The 24,811-nt window shown below is 48.4% G+C and overlaps 1 protein-coding gene across 2 annotated transcripts in view; it reads left to right on the forward strand.

The window, feature by feature from the left end:
• Positions 1-17,388: 17,388 nt before the first annotated feature.
• Positions 17,389-24,811, forward strand: part of GPC3 (glypican 3) — a 145,206-nt gene continuing 137,783 nt past the window's right edge. Inside the window, exon 1 of one of the 2 annotated variants that reach the window (XM_050310780.1) lies at positions 17,389-17,555. In XM_050310780.1, coding sequence (XP_050166737.1) covers positions 17,390-17,555 — 166 coding nt within the window. In that variant the 5' untranslated portion in view covers position 17,389. Of the gene's footprint in view, positions 17,556-24,408; positions 24,490-24,811 lie in introns of those variants that run through there. The other variant, XM_050310781.1, reaches the window with a different exon arrangement.

Consider the following 24,811-nt stretch of genomic DNA (forward strand, 5'->3'; position numbering starts at 1 on the left):
ATAAATTTAAAGCTAACATAATTAGGACTACAGAGTGTGGTTCTTCCACCACCGATACCGTGTGTGAGCAGCAGGGATGGAAGGAACATTGCTTGTCATTGCTCTTGCCTTATTGCAGTAAATAGAGTAAAATACCTTTGTGTTAACCCTGATCGCTGCGTTGCCTTGGCTCTGCTAACGGGCTGTTCCTGAGGCAGCCGTGTCGTAAACAGACCTGCTCAGAATTATTTTTATGTACCAAAAATCTCTTTTACCCAGTTACGCCTCACTCTCCAACTAAAACATGGGCCTGGCTTGTTTTAGGAGGTGATGACAAGCAGATAAAGTGGAATTAGAGCCTCCGCTCGCTGCGGGCAGAGCTGCAGGGCTGCCTTTCGTAGTTTCTCACTCGGGCAGTTTGTGTTGCAGCACTGACGCTCCAGCTGCTGGAAGGCTGTTGGCAGAAACTGCGATTAGCAAGTCTCAGAACTTCGCAGGTGTGGACTTGGACCTATATGAGCATCCTGCTCTGTGGACTTACACCTCCTTGAGCAGCTGCTCTGCCAGAGGTGGCCCAGAAAGCAGTGCCTGTGGGACCTGCTGCTGCAAGAAACTGGGGTAGGAAGTGGGTGCTGGGGTGAAACTCCTGCTGCTGCTTGTCAAGGCTGTAAAAAATCCATGAGCACCGTGCAGACTGATGCCTTTCATTGCATTTCCCCTCATTTTCTATTGGGCTATCAGAAGCCAGTGCCTGGGGGACGCTTTGAAGCTGCATGAGTGAGATGGGGATCGGATGAGTTCTTGGTGCTTGTCTGTGCCAACTGCAGTTGTGGAGCTTTGCAAACAGAAGCATTAAATGAAGGTGTTTGGAAGAAGTGGGAAGATGCTTTCCCTGTGGCTCCACATCAGCCTGTGGTGCTCAGCAGGGCACCAGCTGTCCCCTGGCACGGCTTGGAGTGATGGCACAGCACCTCAGGGACTGTCCTGTCTTTGCTGGTCCCAAGGTCAGAAGAACTGCATCTGTGTTGGGCAGGATTTGCCTCGCTTCAGCTTCCCACTGTGGGATCCTGTTCTGCTTTTTCCATGCTGTTAAGAAGCTGTTGGTGATGACAATCAGATCTGCTTTGCTTGTGTCCCGTCAGAAGCTGGGGCTGCTGGCACTGGGGATGTGCAGTGTGATGTGCAGGTACGTTCTCTCGCTGGGTTTTGGGTTCCCAAAAGCCTTAGGCAGGAACCACTCTGCTGTGTCCTGTTTGCATGGTGAGGGATCGTGCCTGAGCCATGAGCTGTGTCCTGGTGCTCACGTCTGGGCTGGCTATGGACTGTCTTGGTTCCTGGCCTGCAGCATCACCCACTGCCCCTTGAGTTACTGTCCTGGCTGTCAAAATGCAACTGGTGCTGTCTGCTCCTTGAGGAACCTGGTCTTGCATCATGGGTGGTTTTTCAGTGCTGATTTGGAAGATTTGTGCTTATCACTGATTTAAAAAAAAAGAGTTGGTTGGGTGGGGAAGATATGGCTTTTCCAGCTCTGTTACTCAGCTTGGGTTTATTTGTTCTGGATCATGTTGATTCTGGGTAAAGCTTTTATTCCCTGCCGTGATTAGCTGCCCAGGAAGCGCTGTATGTGATGTGAGTGCGATTGCCTTTCTGAACCAAGCCTACACCCTCGTGGAGAGTGTTACTCGAGCTGTTCAAGAAAATCTACTTACTGTTCTGCCCCTAAACTGAAAGCAAATGGGGATTTTCCTTGTTTCAGCGGCTGGAGCCCCAGTGCTCTGCCCCCACCAAGGGCTTGCCTTGGCTTTGTGCTGCCATCCCTCATGCCAGTGTTGTGGGACCAGCTCGGCCATGGGAGCGGGTGCTGCAGCCCCAGTGCTGTGCTGGGCATCCAGGAGCTCTGTTGGGGCACTTGCAGCTATCTGGGAATTACCAGGCCAGCAGAAGTGGATGCTGTGCAGGTGGGAAGGGAAATAGGCACAAAAATGAGTAAAAGCTGTGTGCAATGGATCTGTGAGAGATTTTTCTCCTGGCCCCTGCCCTGGCACATCGCTGGACAGTTTTAGTTCAAAGTCGTCAGCCTCCTGATTTTCCATTCACCACATGAGGGCAGGCTGTTTCTAAATAAAGTACAACGAAAAGTCTTCAGCTCAGTGGATAAATTCTCAGCCCAAGGATCCCCTGGCTCAGGGAGGGCTGGCTGCTGCAGCCCCCTCCAGGTTTTGACCCCGAAAATCAAGGGGGATGTGGTGAATGAGGATGTACCTGCTCATAACCTGGGTGTGCAGAGTCCACCTGAGCACCATCATCCCCTGTGCCCAGGAGAACCCTCCAGCATCTGCTATAACTATCTCACTGCTTTGTTATTCCTCTGGGCAAACTCCATTTACTCTAATGGCATAATAGATGTCTTTTCTCATCATGCTGGTGCCCCCCCAGCCACAGGGTAGTGGTGTTTGCTCATCCTGGTACTCGCATCCCCCTGAGTGCAGGGATGCTCTCAGCAGTATCACAGTGCTGTCAACCAGCTCTGTGGGGATTTACCACCGTGGTCTCACCTGACTTCACAGCTTCTGCCTGCTGGCTACAATGTAAGCTAACAGAGCTCATAGTGGTTTAAAAAAGTTCAGAGTTAGCTGGAGTTTGTCTGATAGTAGTTAGTGCTGCCTCTGACTTGAGTTTATGCATCTTCTTTACCTTTTTTTTTTTTTTTCTTAGTATGGACATGTAGCAGCAAATGTGCAGTGGGAATATAGGATTTTAAGAAAAAAGCAATATGGATTTGTCAGTGTAGCAAATAATACTCGTAGGTTTATGAGCCATGGACTTAAAACCAAAGCAAGGACACTTGGGGTGACAAAGGAAGATGCTGAAGGCTTTATGGTGGGTACCATGGGCAGGAGAGTGGGACAGAGGCAACCCCAGGAGTGGTGCCAAGGCAAGTGCTCTGAGATGTTCCTCTCCAAACCCCTCTTCAGCTGCACGAACAAAAGTGCTTCCCTCTCATGGGTACCATGAACAGGCAGCTGCAATTTATGGGTCTGAGGAAATCCTCCTGATCGCAATCCAGTGTTATTGTAGCAGATGTCTGTTAACGTGTTATTAGAAGTGACAGAACAACAAGAAATGAGGATAAAGCCCAAGCCCCATGGCGAAGCAGTGTGACTGCTGCTGGAGAAAAGCCTACCAGATATTATTAATCTCTAAGTGTCAAACACGTCATAGTGACTGCAATAAAACACAGGTCTTGGTTATCTTGAGGATGATACAGTCGGGAGACATGATGGGAAACCCCCTCAGTGGGGCTCTGTCCTGCTCGCCAGGGGCTCTAATAAATCTCTTGCCTTTTATAGGTTTTTCAAAACTTCAGTTGGGGAAAAAACCCACAAAACCCAACAACAACAACAAACAAGCAAACAAAAAACCCCAACCAAACAACAACAACAACAAAACCCACAAAGCCAGAACCCCTCAAAACCCCAGAAGTGGCTGCTGGGGGGGAAGTGTCCAAGATGTTGGTGTTTGGAGCTCTGACTGACCTTCACTGTGAGTAAATTTGTGCCCTCCTGCTATTTGAAACCCAATTTCTGCCCAAACCCTGCCTGCCCTCAGGGCTGTACTTGCAGAGCTGCAGGCACCAGTGGATTTAAATCAATGTAGATTGTTCCAGTCAGCTCCTAGATATGCTTCTGGTTTGCTTGCTCTCTCAAATAATTTTTCATGTCCTCCTGTGTAAAGCATTTGGGAGGACACCTTGGCTCCATTTAAAGTTTTTATTAGTGTCTTCAATCTGGTTGAGCTGTTGCAGCTCTGTGGGAGAAACATGTCCCCAGCCACAGTGATGTCATGGGTGGAGGATGGGGCAGGCAAACACAACCTGCACTCCTGGCATCCCCTGCTCTTGCTCATCCTCACTTAGCCTGACCTTCTCTAGTCTGGGCCTCTCCACAGTTAGGCCAAAATGACTGATAATGTAAGGCAAGTAAATCATGGGACTGAGGCTGCCAGAGCCAGAGGGAATGCTGGTCCCTTGCACTGACCACTGACAAATTTCTTCTCTCTTTCTGCATTTTTTAAAAATGGATTTATTTTTTTCCATCTAGAGTGACATAAATAATTGCTGCTGAACTGTTGGGCTTTTTTCAGGATGGAAAGAGGTGGTTTCCTTGGTTGTTCTGTTCTCACTGTTGTGTGTGATGAGTTGAAGTGCAGAACAGCAGCTGGTGAGGAAGATGGCTGTGTCGGTGATTGTTGCCTCCTGGATGTGGCCACTTGGCCCCAGTGGGGAAAGAAATGTTATTTATCTTTGGAAGTGGTGCTTCTCCTCTGCTATCACTCTCCTGTGGATTTACAGGAGTAAACAGCAGACAGGTAATGGTGGAATTTAAGGATGGAATTTGGAAAAGCACCCCCTCCACGAGTGTTGTTATCCTGCCTATAACGAGGAGGGAAGAAAAGGGAATGCACTGTGGGGTGTTATCAGCTCTTGAAATGAAGCCTTGCCTTCAGCCATTTCAGGTCACCTCCCAGAGTGTTCTTGGTGGTCCCAGGGCCTGGAGCAGGACCTGCCAAGTGGTGTGTGAGTGTGTGGTTGGTTTGCTACCAGTGTCTGCTGGCAGGACTGGAGCTGCCTCCAGGAAGTTCCTCACTCTTTCTGGCTGCTAATGATATAATGGGTTAAAACAGCACTTCAAAGGGAAACTCCCTCTGTCCCCAAATCCTGGCCACCCCACCACCTAGGAAACATGGAGCACTAATTTGAAAAACTATTCTCACAGTGAACAGAATTCTCTGCTAAATATGTACTAGCAGGCACAGGAATGAGCTAGTTGGATTAAGAAAACAAGGACTGGTGGGTATTAGCCCCTGGCTTGCAGTTGGTATTGTACTGGTCCCAGAGTTTATGGAATAATAGCAACGTTTCCACTGTTTCTTGGTACTGGCCCTGTGGGCTGCTTTCCTGCAGATCTTTGATGCCACTGTGTCAGGGTATCTGACCCAATGCCAAGCTCAAATCCAAGGAAATCCAGAGCAAATCTCTTTGCAGAGCTGTATGAGGTTGGTAGAAGTGAAGGAAAGCTTTCCAGCTGCTCTGCAGGGCAGTCTAGCCCTCTGGAAAATGCAAGGGCTGAATGCACATGAGAAAATTCCCACTGACTTCAGCTGGGCCAGGATTTGGGTTGGGATTAAAAGCTCAAAGTGCTGGTGCTGAGCCCAGCTCCACTGCCCCATTTCCAGCACTGGAACCTAAGGACTAACCTTTATTTTAGTAAAGTTTAGCCTACTAGTTTTTTGCCTGTCAGTTCTGCTGCCGTGGTTGCCACAGGAGCTGAAGTACCATTGGATGCTGCAGAGGGTGTTTGAGCCACTCTCTTGGCACAGGTTGTCCCAGCTCACAGACATTTTCCCCTTCCTCTGGGTGGTGGCTAACAGGTAACATGCTGGATTTCCCACCCCACCTCCCTGCACAACCAAGAACTCAGGTATGGAAGAAAACTTGCATTTCTTTCTCTTAGTTTGGGATCACAGTTGAGCTCTCTGGGTCCGGCTCTGTGCCTCTGGCACCAGCCTGACTGTGGGCTCAGCTTCGGATGCTCAGCCTGATGCCAAGAACCAGGATCTGCTGTGCTGCATGCAATGCTCTCCTGCCATTCAGTTCACCCTTAAAATACCCACAATTAAATTTTAAGACTCAGCACTTCTCTGGATCTGACCCTGAAAACACAAAAGGCTCCTCCAGAGTGGCATAAAATGTCCAAGGAGACAAATCACCTGACCTAGGCATTTTTTAAAAAAATTCATAGGTGCGGGACCATGAGGAGGGAAGAACAAGGCCAGTGTCTTTATTTATTGCTTTCCAAACAAGCTAGGATTGCTAACAAGCTGCCCCATTGATGACTGGCTTTAGTGACCATTTTTTAACATCACCCCATAACGGTTAAATACAGTAACTTCCCTTCAGATCAAAAAATCTATGGCACCAGTGTCCTTGAGTACTTTGGGATTTGGCCTGTGTTCAGACCAATTCATAAAACACAGCTCAGAAGCTCACTCACTGCCAAGTCCATGGTGCTTCAGCTTGTTCTGTGATTCTGTTTTAGCCAAGATGGGTAGAAGTGATTTGACAACTTCTTGCAATGCCATGTTGCCTGGATGAGCTCGGAGGAGCTGCTGCCTCTCTGGGTTGTGGGGGACACAGAGGGAGCCCCGGGTGACTCTTGGACTCAGCCCTGCAAATGGGGTGAGCTGCCCAGCCCTGCTTCTGGCTGGGACTGAGTGGTGCAGGGGTTTTGGTGTCTTGCCCAAAATGCACTGCTATTTGTGTGATTTCCAGGCTGTTTTTGGCTGCTGCACTTGCTGCCTGCCTGTGGCTGTTTGTGTGTTGGTGTGGAGAAGCCGTGAATGGCAAAGCTCCTGCTGGGATCCCCATCTGTGTGCTGAGCCTTGGAAGACTCCTGCTTTCTAGCTCCGTCACCTTCTGTGGGGTCTCACCTTGTTTCCACCATCTCACCCTTGTGTTATGGGGAGATTTTCACTTAGAAGGTATCAGACCAGGATCAACAGTTTTCAAGCAAGGGCATCAGCTTGCTTTGTAATCAGAGGAGCCAAAAGGTGAAATCCTTGGATAAACCTTTGTAAAAGACTTCAGACCTGTAATTAAACACTGAATGAGCCTTGGTTTGTTTTGCTGTATCACAGTGAGGCTCTTGCAGGTCATAAGGGATGATCTGAGGTCTCCATGGTAGTTACAGGCTCTTCCTCTGTAAGGGCTGTGAGCGATGCATTTGCAGACTGTATCAATCTGATGGATATAGACATGGCAATCCTGAAGCTGGCAGGGTGTGGTGATGGGCTCTCCATCCTTGAAATTCACCTGCCAAGAGCAGGTCATGATCTTGTTGTGCTCCAGCCTGGTCAGTTGCTCTCTTTAACTCAAACCATAAAACTCAATATGGTTTTGCCCAAGTGCATTCCAGCGTGGTGTTACACCACCACATTCTTAAAAGCTGCAAGTGCTGTTAATTTAATCATTATTCTGTGTTTCCACAACAGATGTTGACATTTCACTATTGTCCCAGAACTAAATGTCAAGTTATTCCTGTTCAAAACTACCGTTGGAAGGTTCAGGGATTCCATCAGCAGCTGTATTTGGAACCTGCCTGCCTGCTAAGCCAGAATTTCCAAGCAGGTTTGTCTACAGGCTGCGATGAATTCACATGTGTACTAGAGAGCTGCCTGGGTTAATTAGTTCCCTTTCCACACATTATAACCTATAGAAGGAGGGCAGCTGGAGGGGGAGGTTTTCTCTGAAGAGATCAGTAATTTTGCACATCGTGGGACCAACTTCTGGATTTCTGCTTGTTGTTACAACCTGGAAACCAGGAGCAGCATTCAAGAACGAGCTGATGGGGGATGCAGATGGTCCAAACAGGACAGAACCACGATTAATCTGTGGCAGTTCATAACACAAAATCCAGTGCAGAAACACTGGCATAGCTCTTAATTTTGCACTTCTCACTGCTTGCATTGTTTTAATCTCAGCTATGTCTCTGAAGCCACTTTCTGTGCTCTTGGCAGCCGTTGAAGCCCTTTGCCTTCATTTGAGGGGTCAGGTAAATACCTCCATGCATCACCGAGCCGATCCATGTGCCACATGCTCAGCATTTGCCCTTGAATGCCAAGTGCCAGAAACCACCTCATCAGAGGCAAACTCTTCTTTGTTCAGGTGTGGAATATTGTTTCTGAGCACTTTGTCCTGCTGCTCAGCCGAAGAGCTATGCTGGGTGGATTCAGGTGTCCCCAGCAATGGCAAAGCCAAGGATTTGGGGGAGCCCAAGAGGCAGGTGATGATGCCATTCCTGATAGTTGTAGCTGCTGTGGGTGTGCATAGCCTGTGGTCTGACATCCTAAAAGACAAAGGAATTTTCTGCCAGGGTTGTCACCTTTGTGCATCCTGGGCCTCTCTGGAGAGAAACCCTTGGGCCAGAGAGGCAGCAGAAGCGTAGCTGGAGTCACTGGTTTGCAGGACGTGCAGTAGAGGAAGGAGGGTTGTGTTTTGGAGCAGAGGATGCAGAGGGAAGGAAGGCAGGCAAACCACAGGGTCTCCATCTTGTAACAGTTTCAGATTGAATCCAGATGCCCCCAAACCAACACGGATGGGTGAAGGGCAGGGATAATGGGTGGCAATTTGAAACTGTGGTGTACAGGAGAACAGATAATCCACCCAGTGCTTCTGATCTGAGGTTATGGATTAATGGCCCATCAAAAAAGGGCTTCAGGTGATTGTAAATATTTCCAGAAAAGAGAGAAACTTCCTTGCCTGGTCTCAGCCCAGCAGTGCCATGAAATTGCAGCTTGGGCAGCTCATATCTGCCATGATCTAGGCCCCAGAGCTGCCTTTTAAGTGATAAAGCAGAAAATGTCCCTTTTTTATTGGGTGGTAGCTTGCAGGGAGTGTGCCACTTTCAGCCCTATGAGGAATTGTTGAGATTATCAGTCAGAAGCACAGAAAGTCCCTATTTCTGGATAGTCTGAAAATGAACAAAAAAGGGTAATAAGAAATAATTTGAGGAGGTTTTATTATTATTACATTTAGTGGTAGGGTTGTCTCTCTAATGCTTTACATGTTTTTTCCACACTAGATAGGTGAGCTTATATTACACAGTAAAAAGCTATTAGTTTTCTCAAAAGATTGTCGATTTTCTTTCCAAATTGCTAAATTACATTTTCTATTTTATGGGAATGCTCTTTCATTTGTGCAAAATCCTGCGCTCAGATGGTTAGGCCAATCTCATCATGCAAGACTATTAGACAAACTAATTGGATCTGTCTTACTCGTACATTTCTATTAGGAATATCTAATAAATGTGGAAATCCATTTGGAAATGAAGACAGCATCTTCATATTCTCGGGACCTCGGAGATTTCTGGTGTTGTAACTTCAGCCTGAGCACAGCCAGTGGGAATTAGCTGCTTTCCTGTTGGCAGCTCTGTCAAACCCTTTTTCCAAGGTATGAACCTGACCATCTTCATAATTGTCACAAGTTGCTAAAGAATGCAGTTTCTCTGTGGTATTTAATCGATGCTAATCCTGGGAAGATGCAGGGACAGCTCTCGCACGGTGCGTTTGGGCTGTCATCAAGGTAGGTGTGAGGGTGACCTCGGTGCTGTAATTGCTGATCCTCTTCAGAGTACTTAACAATTTATCTTCTCACTGTCCCAGTAAGGCAGAGTAAAACCATTATCCCTGTGTTGCAAATGGAGAGGTGTGGGAGCGAGGCAGCGAAGGAGCTTCCAAGGTTGTCTGGTCTGAAGGCATTTGAATGGAGCTTCCATAATCTAAATCCCAACACTTAAACATTCACCTCTGCTTGGTCTTCCCTCCTGTAACACTGCATGACTGACGCTTAACAGACTGGCACAAGACTATCAGTGACTCCTTTTGTGCTGCAGTTTTTATTTTCTGAGACTCCTCAGCCAAGGGTTTGCACACAGGGCTGCTTTTAAAGGGATTGTTTTGCAGTTTAGAGTGAAGTCATTTTGTGGAAGGGGTCCCAAATGGTCAGATGTTCCTGGCCCACGTGCAGGGCAATAGTGCTGGTGGTGGGGCCTGGGACCTCTCTGTGGCAGGATTTCTGTCCAGAACCATATCCTGTGAGCGAGGATTGGCCTGTGTTCCCTCAGCACTCAGTAATGCCCTGTCTGGCAGAAAGTCTGCAGAACAGAGTAAACCTTTTATACATTTACAAGATGCTTGTGTTGGTTCAATGCTTTATATCACGCAGAAATGAGGTATCTTTGCTCTTAAACTGAATATACTTTCTTGCTGAATCAGGGTCTTGCTTTCTAGGGGAAGGTAAACCAAAGCCAACCACACTCCCTTATGAGTACTAAATATTGCTGACCAACAGCAATTCCTATTTGTGAGAGCAGCTTCTAGCAGAGCCAAACCTCTTTCTCCTTAGGATCTTCCCTCTTAATCTTGCCCAGGTGATAAATGGGGACAAATCCCTGAAAGGCCATGGGTAAAACCTGAATGCTGCTCTCTCCACTCTGCCAAAATCTGCAGGACATTTACTGCTGGCCTCAGAGAAGGTGCAGCGAGAGAAAGCAGAGCAAGAGGAGGAAAAGTTACTCAGCTCTAAGCACGTATTGTCTAAATTATTCACTTTCTTCTAAAACAGCTCATTGAATAATACATTGTGGTCACTTTTATTTCTAAATGCTTGCACTTAGACTGAGGCTAAAATGATATCCTAAAATGCCATTTGCACTCAAGATGCCCTCCAAGCAGGGCCTTGGTCCCCCAGGTTTTCCAGTTCTGAGTCCTGTGTTTGGGCACAGCCAGCTCCAAATGCTGCCCAGTCAGGTTCCCCACATAGCAGGTGACTGATTTCAACAACCCCAAAGCACTAAAAATAACAAGCTTGGGCTTGTTTCTATTTGCTTTTTCCATCGCTGGCCAAGCCCTCTGAAATCATTTGTCAACAGCTTTATTCCTTCTTCATTAACGAGAAGTTTTGACCTAATTGCACTAATCCCCGAGTTTATGGAAAACCTTTGAAGTGCCCTACACCAGAGTCACAACATGGAGCAGTGGATGGAGCACAGTGATTTGTTCTTCCTTCCCAATCCTGTCCCTGCCTCATGCACACACAGAGATTTCTGTATATGAGGAGAACTTCTACTCGAGACATCTGTAGCTCAGGTGCATTTTCCAGCCTTATTTAAAGGACAGGGGAATCAGGAGAAACTATTTCTAGTTCATACTTACCTGCTTCTCAATTTGTGCTTCTTGTTTAATAGTAATAAGATAAACCAACCCCCTAAAGAACTGTTTGAGAGGTCTGACATTTATGCATTGCATGCAGGAGTGATTTAGCATTTAAAACCAAAATAAATCTCTCTGTGTAAGGTGGTTCATTATTCTAACTGATAGGAAATGAGAAAAATGTGAATGTCTAGTGAGGCTCCTTTAAAAAATAAACTTCCCTTCTGTCAATAAGCTGTTCTTCTCCACAGAGGGGTGAAACCTGGCTGAGCTTCCAGCAGGATAATTAGTTGTTGTTTGGGAAATGCCTTCAAATGCACAAGTACTAAATCTTACTGAGTTCTTTTATTAAATTATTTGGCTCATGCAAGAAGGATGCAATCTTAATAGCCAAGCCCTCTGAGATCTATTAATGTCCTCTGCTGCTGTGAGAAGCCCAAGGTGTGCTGAGCTCTTAGTCCAGCCAGCCAGGAGGAGTGCTCAGATGGCTTCTTGTGCAGCTGCTGCTGGCATCACCTCTAGAAGGGTCAGGCAATGAATGCAGCTGAAAAAAATAACCAGGGGAAGGTCATGGTCTCCCAGTGTGATGGGTTGGAGCAGGGACAAATGATGAGGGAGCTGCTGATGGCAAGGGGCAGCTCGGCACACCTTGTGGGACTCTCATCTCCTGGGCAGAGAAGTGCTCTAGGACACAGGCAGCCATGCTCAGTACAGACATGATGCCTGTGCTGGGAGATCTGCAGCAGGAAAAGCCCAATAGGCCAAGAGAGCCTCTGGGCACAGGTGTCTGCAGCAGAGGGGCAGATCTGTGCTGTGCCCCATCATGAGCAGAGCATGCAGCCGAGGAATGTCATAGCACTTCCCTCCTGCGGGATGAGGCTCAAAACAACCCCAGGGGCCTGGTGAGAACTGTGAGAAAGCAGCTGTAAGACCAGAAAGTCTTTGGTTTGCAATTTTTTCTCCTTGCCATCATGTGCAGTGACCTTTCCTTAATGAGACAGAAGAAGCCCAAGAGGGAGGGAGGGGGAGGAAGAACGTGCTGGTGGGGATGTGGCAAGTAGCAGAGGTGTTTCTGTCCTGCTGCACAATGGCTGAACACTGCAGTAGCACACTGCCAGCCACAGAGCCTCATCCTGCCCTTGACAGAGATTCTTCATGCTGCTCCACATTCCTTTGTTCCAAGTCTCCCTTGCCAGGGCTTGGTGCTTGCTGGGGCTGCTCCAAATCCACTGGCTCCAACAAAGACTGCTGGTCTGTGTCAGTGAGGGAGAGAAACACTGTGTCCATTCAATTTCTTGAATTATTGGGTATAAAAGCTGACACTGGGTCACCCATCTGCTGTTTTACCCACAAAGTGCATTTGAGGAGCAGTCTAACTTCTGATACCTTTGGAACTGCCTCATTACCATGCGACCGGAGGCAGCTTCTGCATAAGCCCAGCAGAAACAGTCCTCTATTATATCTCTTCCCAGAGTTTTTGCATATAATATTAAACATTACAGTAATTTATTAAGGCATAAATCAAGTTTTACTGTGGTGCCACTGCACAGGAAACAAGCCCTTGTGGAAAGGTACCTGAATACATCGTGGCGTCCTTTAGAGTGGGAGCAATTTATGTATTCAATAACATTTCTGTTGGTTTTGCTGTATATCCCACCCCAAAGCCTGTGTGCTCTCCACATGGTGCAGTGGGATTTCATCAGTGTGTGCAGCCCCATGACTCCTGCTAGGACTGCCTGCTCTGCAAAGGTGCAGTCTCGCTCTGCCCTTTGACTCTGCACTGTGCACCTCGTCACCTGTTGCTCCAGCACTCACAGGTTGCGCTGAGCTGTGGAGCCTGTGCAGGGAATTGGGAGTGCAGCATCTCTCCAGAGTTAAATCCGGAATGGCTCCCGTGCCTGCCCCAAAGCTGTCAGTCTGCCCACACTGTGCAGACCTGGTCCACAGCAGTGCCCTCTCTATGAGAGTGGGATGCCCACGGTGTGACAGCCCTGGGCTGGTAATTGCCGGCAGTGCTTTATTTCCATAGGTGAATGCTCTGGGCTGATCCCTTCTGGGCTGGCTCCTGGCGGTGTCTCTTCTGTTGATTAATTACCAGGAGATGATAAATGATAATATCAGCTTGAGACATGTCTGCCCTGTGCTCCCAGCAGAGGCAGCAGTGCATGGTGAATAGTTTTCTCCCATCTCTTCTGCTTTGATTCCCTCTGCAGAGCTGCGTCTCACGTGATTGTCTTGCACTCAGGAGCTTTGCTGGTGTTCAGCTCCACTCACTGCAGATGGGTATTGCAGGTTGGGCAGTGGTGAGGAGTGCTGCGAGCATCCTTCCTCCCTGACAGCTGCATCCCATGACCAGCATGGCCCAAACTCCAGCACACTGCGTGTTTCAGCCTTTCATGCTGAGCTTTGGGCTCTCCAGAGATGGGGGTGTGCGTGTAGGAGCTCTTGAGCCACATTGGCTGTGTCTGTGCATTTTGAATTTTACAAATGGTGCAAAGCCCTTAAGGTAACTGCATGGCTAGCTGTTCATCCAGCTGCCCCCTGCAAAACCTGAGTCTTATCCATAGTTAAGAGCTGGTTTGGAAAAGTTTGAATCTGGCTAGGATTTTATGCCATGAAATATTCTGCAATTTCATTAAGTTTTCTGTCCTTTATGGGGAGAGAAGACTCTTCAAACTCTTTGAAAAAAATGGGGAGATCCCCAGGACTGGAGTGCAGAGATTTTCCAAGGCTCTGGGAGACATTTCTGATATGAGTGTAATGTAAGTACCAGCACAAGCTGGTACATACTTGCAAGAGAAGTTCCAGTTCTGAAGTATCTCATTTTTGAACAGGGAAAGTGATTTGTCTGTGCAATTCTTGATGTACAGCCCTATTGGCATCTGCAGTGTCTTTAAGTGATGTATCTCCTGAAGGCTTCACTGCTTCTGCTGTGTGATCTGCTCCCAACAAACTCCAGAGAGCGAGTGATTTATCAGCCACTGCTTTTTAGGGTGAGGAAAGGGCTAATGCTTTATGGATCTATCAGCATTCCTGTATGGCACACGGAATACAATATCCTGCCAAAGAGAGGAGGGATGTCTGCTACCTGGCAATCCATCATTTCTCCCAGTGCCCCATGGCAAATGCACTTTTCTTTTTTCCATCAGGCTATGTGCGAGTACTGTTATATAGTGAAGAGCTTCTCCCTTCTCCTCCTCCACAAATGGTTATGAAAGCCTGAAAATGCAACTTCGGCAGGGTGCAGAATGAGGTGGGAAGGGTCATTTTGACAGGGCAAAGCCATCACTGCCTGCTTCCAGCAGGCTCCTGATTCCAGCAGGACACGTGAGATCTCAAGTGATGCAGCTGGGCCATAGACGGCACAACAAGATCACATCAGGGATGAGAAGTCCAGGCAGACTGTCAGGTATGTGCCAAAAACATGCAGATGTGTCAACAGATGCTTCAAGTTTTTTTCTTTTCTGCCCTGCCCCATGGTGATTTTATCTGTTATAGGCATGGCTCAGCTGACCTTGTCCCCATGGAGCTCATCCATCCCATCCACAGAGTAAGGGAAATGTGTTTATAACCTGGTGAGCATCTACTGGGGAGTATGAATCCCTCTCCTACATCTCTCCTTGGTGTTTTAATTGATTCAGGGTTTTCCCAGTGGAGAACTTCATAAGAGCATTTGATAAAATCAGCTACACACGATCCTGCCTCTCATTACTTACAGGCTTGAGGCAGGTAGATGATTAAGTGAATTTTTTACGGTGTGAGCAGTTGTAACAAGGGAAATTATCATCCTGGATATGATACAATGGCTTGGCTCTTACTACATCTGCTGGCAGACAACTAACACAGTGACTTTGCCTCTGATCTTGGAGCAAGTCATCTGCTTTCTCCTCCAGGACAAATCTACATTTGCTACCCTCACACGTTAAAAGGACAAGTCATATGGATGTGCAGGGCCCAGGAAAATAGCTTCAGACTTCCTTGGTGCTGTTGCAGTCCTGATGGAAGTCAGAGTCTGCAATTGTCACCTTGGGAATGCTTCTTCAGGCATTGGGGTGAAGAGTGTCCTTTGGGCTTGGGGCTGGAGGTGCTACAGGACATGCCAGTAGTGTTGGTCCGTGGATTAGATGGGATTCACCTGTTATCTCCAGCTAGCTGCATCCTTGAGTTTATTATCCCAAGGAAAGTCAGTAATGCTGGAGTGAACACTAGGGGGGAAATGAGTGAAAATCACTCACTCCATCAGGGAAAGTCTCCAGTTAAAATGTGAATTTTTTTTTTTTCCCCTGACAGCCAGTGGACTTTGGGTACAAGCCAAAATAGTGACTGAAATAAAGGGCTGCCACTTTGTTTTGTTGTATATTTCCACTTTAACTTGCTTTTGACACACCTTGTTGGTAAATAAACTTTATTTTTGCAGGGAGCCATTGTCATGATAATGTCAGATCCCACTGTGAAGCCAGATCCAGTAAAGAGCAGTAATGTTGTTTTCTAATTTGTTTGAAATCTTAAAACACTTCCTCATCTGAGCAGAGGTACCTAAATGGCACCTATTTGGCACTGCATGTAATTCTTTGCTCTAATGGCGTGCTTGACAATATCTGTGTACTTACGTGCAGCAGCAAAAGCCTCCTGTACTTAAACGAAATACACACAGCAGGTTTGAAGATAAACACAGGAGATGCCTGAATGCTTTTTAGAGAACTGTAATTCAGGCCATAAACATAATATAGATTGCGATAGTGTACATAAAGGAGCGTTTCAAATACCTGCCTTTGTGTTTTGCAATTCAGTCCAATTGATTCCTGACCTAACACAAGGCTGTGCCCGAAACCCAGACTTGCATAAACGTAACAAATCCATCACTGAATCAATGAAGGAGATGCAGAAAGGATATGTTAACTATCCAGTGTGGCACATCTCACATGAGCTGCAGCACCTGTACTGGTATTCTATGTAAGGAACCAGGAGGAATGAAAATGGGTAAAGCATGACTCGTTATCTGTATCAACGAGCTCTTAGCTCTGCTGAAACCAGGCACAATTTGCATTGTGGAGCACCTCCACCTCTAAGCAAAATGAAATTTCTGTATTTCTCTGAATTCCTGCAAAGCAGGACTTTTTGCTGCCCAGTTAATGGAAATTTTGTCAGTCGTGCTTACCAGACACAATAAACAGATAATAAATAGCACAGTCTGTGGACAGCAACAGGCTCCAACAATCCATTAACCAACAAGACATGTTGCACATTCCAGCTTATTAGACTCATATCCATAATACATTCTAACAATCTCTCCCTGGCAGGCATTTTCTTAGAACAAATACACAGGTTGGACTTTCATTTTTTATCTCTCTTCAAAATTTCAGAGTGAAAAAGAGCTGGTAGCAAGCTGTTGGTGGTAATTTGATCCTGCCTTTGCACTGGAAATTTTAAAATAGATTTTTCTTCTGTTCTTCTGCTTGTGCTTGCTGCCTCATTGTTTTTCTGTGCATTGTGCAGGCTGGGGGTGAGCAGTGAGGAGACTGCCTGGGCAAACACTGTTTTGGCAGTTTTTCATACGTGGCCCTTGCTGTTTTAAATAAAGCCTTCCCTCTCCCCACCTGCTTGCTTCCCACTTTGTACAGCTGCTTGCTGAGTGATGAGCAGCGTGGGCCCCTTCCAGTTGAGCATGAAGTGCTGGTATTTAAGGCCTTTTTCTGGTGGGATGGAGTTGGCACGTCTTGGTCCTGGTTGGTGCAGTAGTGAGGGCCCCTGTGTCCTTGCTGCCAGGACTGTGGGACCCTGGAGGAACTCTAGCTCAGTGAGCGAGCCATTTCCAACAGTTCCAGCTGGAAACTGGTGCAGAAATGGTCTTGCTGGAAAAATACAACCCGCTCATGTGCAGCTGCCTGTTTCCAGTGTGATTTGCCCAGTGCTCACCCAGCTGCACCCCAGACCCCTGGACCCCTCAGAGGCTGGGTTATCCAGGCTTCAGTGATGCCCCAGGGGCCCTTCACTCAGCACCACCCTGCTGTCACGGCGGAGTTTCCAGGTGAATCCTGCTCCGTCCCTTCACCTTAAGCGAAGGTGTGGCGTGCGGAACTTCGCTCTCCCTTGCAGCTCAAACTGCGGGTGGCGAGGGCTTAAGAGACGCTCTGTTGGCTCACGGAGCAGCACCGCGCACCCCACGTCCCGCACCAGGTGGGCGCGCGGGCTGCACCGCGCGGGCACCGAGCGAGGGAGCAGCGCTCGCAGGGTGTGAGCCCGCGGGGCTGCGCACCCAGCAGCGTTAGTGCCGGCCCGGGAGCACGGGCACGGGCACGGGGACCGGGACTGTCGCTGCCCGCACAGGTGCGGCGCGGGGCAGGTGCGGCGCGCCCCGGGGGCGGGGCCGCCCCGCGGGGGCCAATCAGCGCCGGGGCGGTGCCGCGCGCGGGGCGAGTTTGGCGGGAGAAGGGGGGCAGGCACCAATCAGGCTCGGGGCGGGGCCCGGTCGGGGCGCGGTGGGCGGGGCCGGACCGGACCGAACGGCGCGCGCGGAGCCGGGACGGGCACCCCGGGAGCGCCGCGGGAGGCGCGGGCTGAGCTCCGGCTGCTCCCGCCGCTCCCACCGCTCCGGGAATGCCCGCTGGCAGCGCCTAGAGGAGCGCCCCGCTGCCCCGGGAGGATGTCGGGGAGCGGCGGAGCGTCGCTGCTGCTGCTGCTGCTGGCGGCGGTGCTCGGTGCCCCGGGGGCCGCACAGCCGACGGGGGAAGCTGCCTGCCGCCCAGTCCGCGCCGCCTTCCAGGTGCTGCAGCCCGGAGCCAAGTGGGTGCCCGAGAGCCCCGTGCCAGGTAAGACCGCCCTGCCCCGTGGCGTCCGGCCGCCCGGCATCCCCCCGCCGGGGCTTGGCGGTGCCAGGGGCCGCTCGGGTGCGGGACGAAGCGGCTGCAGCCGCCCCGAGCCGGGACCGCGGGAGAGGGTCTCTGCGCGGCTGCGGGACGCTGGGGAGCCGGGTGCGGGCTGCCTGCTATCCCGCCACCCGCTGGGAGTTGCTCGGTAGCGGTGGCCGCCGGGCTCCGCGCCTCGGACGCGGGGATAACACGGAGACTCGGGTTACGTGTGGAATGGGAACCCGCTGAACGAGCGGGTCTTTATTGCGCTCGGTTTGCTCAGGGGAGTCTTTCACCGAGGCAGGCTCGGGCTGTCGGGCAGAGCTGCAGCGCTGCCGGCGGAACCAGCGGCCCCTTGCTCCCGTCCTCGCTGCTGTCGGGGGTCCGGTGCGAGGTCTCCGGGAGACCGCGGTGTCCCCGCCGGTGAGCGGAGGCTCCACGCATCCGTCATGTCTCCGCGGGTCCCGGGTCCGCCAGAGCTGCTTTCCACAGTGTTTCGCGGTGTGCCAGGGTCCGAGGACAGTCCCGCTCTGTAAAGCCATTCCAAGAGCATCCAAACCCTCATCCCCCCGTCTGAGCCCGGGGGCTGCTGCAGCTCCAGAGGATGGGGCTGGAAGGAGGCAGCGCGGCGTTCCCCGAGCTGTGCGGGTGCTGTGTGGGGTGCGAGGGCGCAGCGAGAGGCTGTGATGGATCTGGGCGAGGTGTTACTCTGCTCTGCAGTTCCCATTACAGGTGGCTGGCTGCCTGGGTGGTACCGCACCGAACCTCCCCACCAACGCCCTGCAAGGCTGCTTTTGGTGTATTTGCCTCATACTTTTTTTTAAAATGCAAGTGAAACACTTGAATTGCCTGCCTTTTAAAGGTTTCTGTTGCAGCTTTTTGGGAGCTAGGGAGCGTCGGCTGCTCCAGGTGGGTGGCTGTGTGCTGGGAGTGTGTGTACACAAACCGATCAGTTTTGATGGCTGCGTTATGGAGCTGCCTGGAGAGCTCGGGTGCTCCTGCGTTGGGTTCGATACACAGCGGAGAACGCCTGCCCTGAAAACCTTATGATCAAAGTATGAGAAGAAAAAGATAACAGGCAAACGTGACAGGCAGGGGAGGTGCAATGAGATCATCGCCAGCAGTAACTGCTTTTAATAACGATGTGTTGAGTTACGTTTTTTGCATTTGTTGTCGCACAGATCAGAAACACAAGAGTTGCTTCAGCAGTGAACTGCTGCAGCGCAGGAGAGGAAAGGGGGGGAAGCGGGATGCTCAGGGCTGGGACTGCAAGGTCTTGTGGCTGCTGGTGCAAATCCCAAGTCCTTTGGTCTGTAGGACTGTAGCAGTGCCTCAGCTTACCAACAGCTGTGAGAGCTAGAAGGAGAGTTTAGGTGTAAGTCCTGGTGAGAGTGTACCTTCCTTATCCCTTCCTTTCCTTATGTGCCCTTCCCATATAATTTTTCACACTTACTGCATGCACCCTTCAGACCAGCTGCAGGAGCAGCTTATCTTCCCTCTCCATCCTGCAGGACCTTGGTCTCCTGGTCAGTAAGGAAATGGCACTGGAAACACTTTTCTGTTAAATGTTTGCATGGAGAGTTGCAGGGGGCGGAAAGAGCTGCTGTTATCACCATTGAAATTACAAATTCTGTTGTTTGTTTGTAATCACAGAAGCAAGGGAAGACACTTCTTTTAAAGTCAGTGAAATCCTTCCTTTAATTCCTAGGTAACTTTGTTGGAGTATGTTTTTACACACTCCAGGGAGGTGGGCAGGTCCCTGTAGGATGACTCCCATCGGAGGCTGTGCTGTGAGCATTGAGGGGCTGCTGAGGCTGCTGTGCTGCAATGTGTTTGGTCCTGCCCCAGAAACTGGTAGCATCCTCGATCCTGGCCTGGCTGTGATTGCAGTGGGTGTTTTTGCTCTGGTATCTTCCCTTGCCGGCAGGGTTCAGGTTGCTGGAGTTCCTCAGTTGTGCTCTTTCTCCCCTGGGAGCCCCAGCTGCATCTGTGATAATCAGGAGGAGTGAGGAGCCCTTTGCCACTCTACAGAGCCTGTGGGCAGTTGGATCAATATCTCATAGCAGGGCTGGTGTTTCAAGTGAATGCTTCCAGCTTGTTATGATGATAAAGTTCCCACATATCAAATCGAAAGTGGATTTTACATTTGCCTAAGTACATAAACTTGATCATAATTAAAGCAACGACTGCTTGCTTATACCTTGGATCTGGCCCATCTTGCATGACTCTGTGTAGTAATTACACTTCAGAGCACTTGCCTCTCCTAGTAGCAGCTGCATAAATCTCTGTAATAGGGGAGCATCACTCAAGGACTATTTTCCAGGCATCTGTTTACTGCTTTTCTTCCTTTCATACATCTGTCAATTAAAAAAAAATTTTGGAGTTTTCAGCCACAAATCACCATGGAGTCAATTCTGAGAACCTTTGCCTATGGATCATACTTCCCTGGAGAAACTGAGGGTTAAACAATTTATGTAAAATGTGGATTTTTTTTTTTGTGTGTGACATGAACAGAAAACAATGCTTTCTGGAAGCCCTCATTTTGCATTATGAGCAGTTGTGGCTGAAGGAGTAAGTAGGGGAAACACTGCTGAGTTGCAACACGTGCAGGAGAAATGTCCCATGGCTCTGTTTTACTGGATCAGCGGTGCGTGGGCTGGGGGCACATTGGCACAGCACTCCCTGTAGGAGAGCTCTGAAGGAGCCAGAGACCACACTTCTAATTAAAAAACAACAACAAAAAGAGGTCGATTCTCATAAATATGAGGGAAGTGTCATGCTGTTTCATGAGCAGTATTGATGTTCTGGGAGTAATTCTAGCTGAGGGCGTGCATCAGGCAGTGAGAAGCTTGGTCTCCTCCGGTCCTGCAGCCTGGGGACCAGGTTTCTGAGCTCTGGAGCAGCTTTGGAATACCTGGAGGTGGGCAGTAGCATGACCTAACTACTGTCAGCTGCATCTGAGTGTTTGGAGGGGTGGGAGGATGTAATTCATGGCAACAGCTTGACTGGAGCAGCTGGATCAGAGGTCTTGTGCTGGAGAAGAGTGAAGGCAGGGTGATGGGAGAGTGCTTTTCTTAGGTTTTCCTGAAGGTGAGACTTAATGCCAGCTCCTGAGTCAACCTGTGGTTCTGCCCTGTGGTAGCTTCACATTCAGACTAAATTCTGTCTTTCATATGTTGCCCTTGTTTGGTTTTCTTCCTGCATTTGTTCTTTTCCCTGCGTAATTTCTCGTATATAAACAGTAGCTTGAAATTCCATTTCTCCTGGTCTGTTTTTCTCTCCTCTTTGCCATTTGGGTTTCTTTGTGTTGATGGTTATGCTCCAGGTAATTGTGCCGGTGCATGTAGGTAGAAGGGATGGATGTCTGCCCTGGGATGAAGGAAAGCTGAGGAATATTTATCTTGACAGAAATATCTGCTGGAGGCTCTGTTTTCCTTCTCCCATGGCAAAATGCAATTTCCAGCTTTTTGTTCATTTTCTTTGATGGAAGCAAATATGGATTCACCCTAAGAAAGTAGGAGATTAACCTTTTGCTTTTGGAGTTGAGGTGTAAAGCTTTACAACTGGCTGGCTGAGCGTGTCAAGCTTTCTTCTCTCTTTTATTTCTGGCAGCTGGTGTGTTCCAATGTACAGTTTAAAAATTAAAAATCCCAACTCTTCCCACTGGTCTCGATGAGCCTTTGCTTGTGAGCTGGTTCCTTTTATACTCCTGCTCTTTTATTCTGTTTTTCCTGAGTGGGACTAATGATGCTCCTCCCTGTGCAGCCTTTCCATTTAGCTTAGCACAGTGGTTTAAGAGCTTAGTTTACTAGATAATTGAGTTTTCTGTTCTTAATTATTTCAGGCCTGCAAGTTGCTCTCTTGATAGTTAAGAGAGCAAGAGCAGAACCCTAAAATTTAGTAACCTCCCCAGGCAGTGGTTTTATAGTGAGATCATTAATTTTATTTTTTTTTCCCAGGGGTTAACTTTAACAACATCCTGAACAGTGTTCTTCCCGGTCTCTGGAATGGCTGTAGGATGTGTGCATGTGATTGTAACAAGTATGTATGGAGACTGGGTGCCCACAAATTAACTCCCTGCTTTTGATGATTGTATTGTTAATACATCTGTACATGTGTTAGGAGGAAGCTTTTACTCTGTAAACCCTATTTTTTTGTAACTTCTTTTAAAAGATGTGGTTTTATAGAGTATTAGATTTGCATGAGAATCATCTGGCCAACATTGCAAGACCTGGGGAGGAATCGAGAGTCAGATGGCCTTGTGAAACACAAGATGGAACAGAAAATAAAGGATAATTAAGAAGTAATAAATACCCATGTAGTACCCATACTGTTCCAACTTTAATCACCTATTGAATGAGGTTGGTTTATAATTTATATCTCTTTAATTAGGTTTTAAAAGATCAGCACTTAACCTGGGTTCTAAACAGTTGCATTTCCTTTCCCCCCCAAATACTGAGCATTAAAAGCCACTGACAGATGCACAACATAATTTAAAAGAAGGTTTTTAATAAAAACTATTGAAATAGCTGGGGAAAAATCCACTATATTTAAATGTTGAATCACTGCTTTTATCTATTTAAAGCATGATGCTGACTGTAAAACAATTGGAGGAGGAAAACTGACCCAAACCAGCATCTTTCTTGTGGGTGATGTTAACAAACCGTTGAACTAAGAGGGTGGGAGGAGGCCCTCTGGCATTTCCAGACTGCAGAAGGCGAAGGTGCTGCTGCACGGGGTAGCAGAGCCCACCCCTCATGGGGAGGAGGCTGCAGGAATGTAATGTTCAGCAGGGATGGGTTCTTATTTTGGCAATGGCTGGGGTGAATTCGGGGGGAATGTTAATCTGATTTAAGCTGCCATTGGATCTGTGTGGGAAGGCTTATGTGCCCAGTGGAAAGCATGACTTGTCTGCCTGTGTCTGATGAACAGGGTTGAAGCTATCCTGGGATGCTTAAAATCAAAGGAAAATCCTTCAGCCTCGTGAAGGAGTTCACAACTGCCCATAGATGTTCTCGGGATTTTTTTCTTTGACATTTAATCCACTGAAATTATTTTCAGTTCTGCTGTACTAACCACCTATCTGCGGGGATAATTGTACATCAAAGTCAAATGTAATGCTTTAAATTCACTGCTGCCCAGTCTTCAGTGCAAATTCCCTGCGTCAGGAGGAGGAAGAGGCAGGGTGCTACTGAAATTACTGCAGCTCTAGAGTTTATTTCTGTCAGCTGGGAGTATATGCGAAATTACTGGAGCATTTACACTGCTGTTCCCCAAGATGGCATAAATGGCACAGCGCTGATGGTGCCTGGCATTCCTGCACCCATGGAAGGGGCTGCATCCAGTGCCTTCTCATCCGTGGGAGGTGGATGTCAGAGGGTCAGGCTCCTGTGCTTGGCTTCTTGTCGTCTCACTAAGCTTGCCAAGATTGGTATGTGAGCATCCAAATGCAATTTAATAAAACCGTTGCAGTAATTCGTGGGACACCTTCTTTCCGAAAATGAGTTTGTAATGATTTATAGCAAAAGGGGAAGGTTGTTTGCAAGGGCTGAGACTGGCATTACGAGGTGTAATGACTTGAAACTTTAAGAAAAAGGGGTTGTGTAGGTTGGGAGATAAAAACAGTCTTAACAGTAAGGGCCATTAGGCAGCGGAATGGGCTCTGCTATCTCACAAGCCGGAGCTATCGCTGGAGGTGTTTGTGTTAGATAAAATGCTGAGAGGGGGTGGATTGGGAGGCAGGGGTAGGATTTGATGACTCACAGGACCTTTTCCAGGCATTTTTTGGAGCCAGAAACGTGCGGCACTTTAATTCATTTCTTGCTCATGTCTGGTCCGTGGGCTTGCCATTTCCAGGCGTTCGTGTCTTTGCATCCACCACACTTCTGCAGCACCCCCGATTTGCACAGCCCTCAGCCCTTGGGGTGTAGGGTCTGGGTCTCTTGGGGGGTGCTGCACCTTGGGGAACGCAGGAAAGGCTCCTTCAAGCAATGGGATGAATAAACCCCAAACACATTTGCAGGTCAAAAATCTCCTGTTTCATCAGTGTCTGCTGGGGTCGGGGTCAGCAGGGTGGGTTGGTGGTTCCCGGGGGACTGACATTAAAACCTGTCCTTACTAAGGGGACTTGCAGATGGGACTGTTTGAGCCAGCTCACCATCTGGGAGAGTCAACAAAGAAAATAACTGGCAGATGGGAGTCAGGCCCCCATACCCTGTCCCTCTGTAGCAATGCTGTGCCAAGAAGGACCTTGTCCCTGGTACTTTGTAAGAGCCTGTCCTGCCTGCGTTGACCTGTTGCATTTACCATGGTTTCTGGTCACTGGTGTTATTTGGCTATCTCTGTAAAATGTTTTAAGCTGTCAGAGTTAATTTCTGGGCTTTTTCCTCCTCCTCTTCTGTGATTGCTCTAGTACAGCATGTGTCTTTTTACTGCACAAAAATAAAAATCCATTTAAGGGGAGAAATTTCCTTAATTGCTAAAAAGAAGGATGGGACATGAGTAGGTGACCTTGCTGCTTCCTATCCCTTGCTTTAACTTGCACAGACCTCTTAATTGCCAACTCTCAGATTTTCTACATTGGTATTTCCATTAATCACGGAATACTTTTTTTTTTTTTTTAGGTAATTTGAAATGTGTCCGAGTATAATAAATGTAGGAGGAAATAAGCTTTGTATTAAAAAGAAATTTATGACCATATTGTAGTGTTAAAGGGACCACGCTAAGCCTTTTTTGCAGCGTAAATTGACTGCGGTTTGACTTTAAAAAACCTCTTTAACTTGCTGTTATATAACTGCTTCTCTCATTAACGCAGTGTCTTGCTGTTATGAGGCTTTATGGTCTCCGTCATTTTTTCAGTGCATGAAATACCTGTCGCTGTGCTCCTCTGGAGTGGGTGAGTTCACGAACTGCTGAGACTCGAGTTTCAGATGTCAGTGGTGCTGGCTCTGTGTCAGAGGGCTTGAGGATGGGATTTTTGCTGTGCAACTGCTTTGCAGAAGGGGAAACTGAGGCAATGGGGAGCGATGGAGCCGGGATGAGGGTGTGGGCCCCTCTACCCCCTTTGCCATGTGGTTTTGTGGTTTTTTTTGTTTTTTTTTTCAGTGAAAGCAGGACCTGCACTGGTTAAATTTCCTTTCCCCATGTGCAGTGCATGTTGCAGGTGAAACATTTCATGTTTCTTTTCCAAGGCTGTGCTGGTGGAAGGGATGGAGCTG

The sequence above is a fragment of the Myiozetetes cayanensis genome, unplaced genomic scaffold (assembly GCF_022539395.1).
Source record: "Myiozetetes cayanensis isolate MyiCay16 unplaced genomic scaffold, myiCay2020 scf15, whole genome shotgun sequence".
In the NCBI taxonomy this organism is placed as follows: Eukaryota; Metazoa; Chordata; class Aves; order Passeriformes; family Tyrannidae; genus Myiozetetes; species Myiozetetes cayanensis.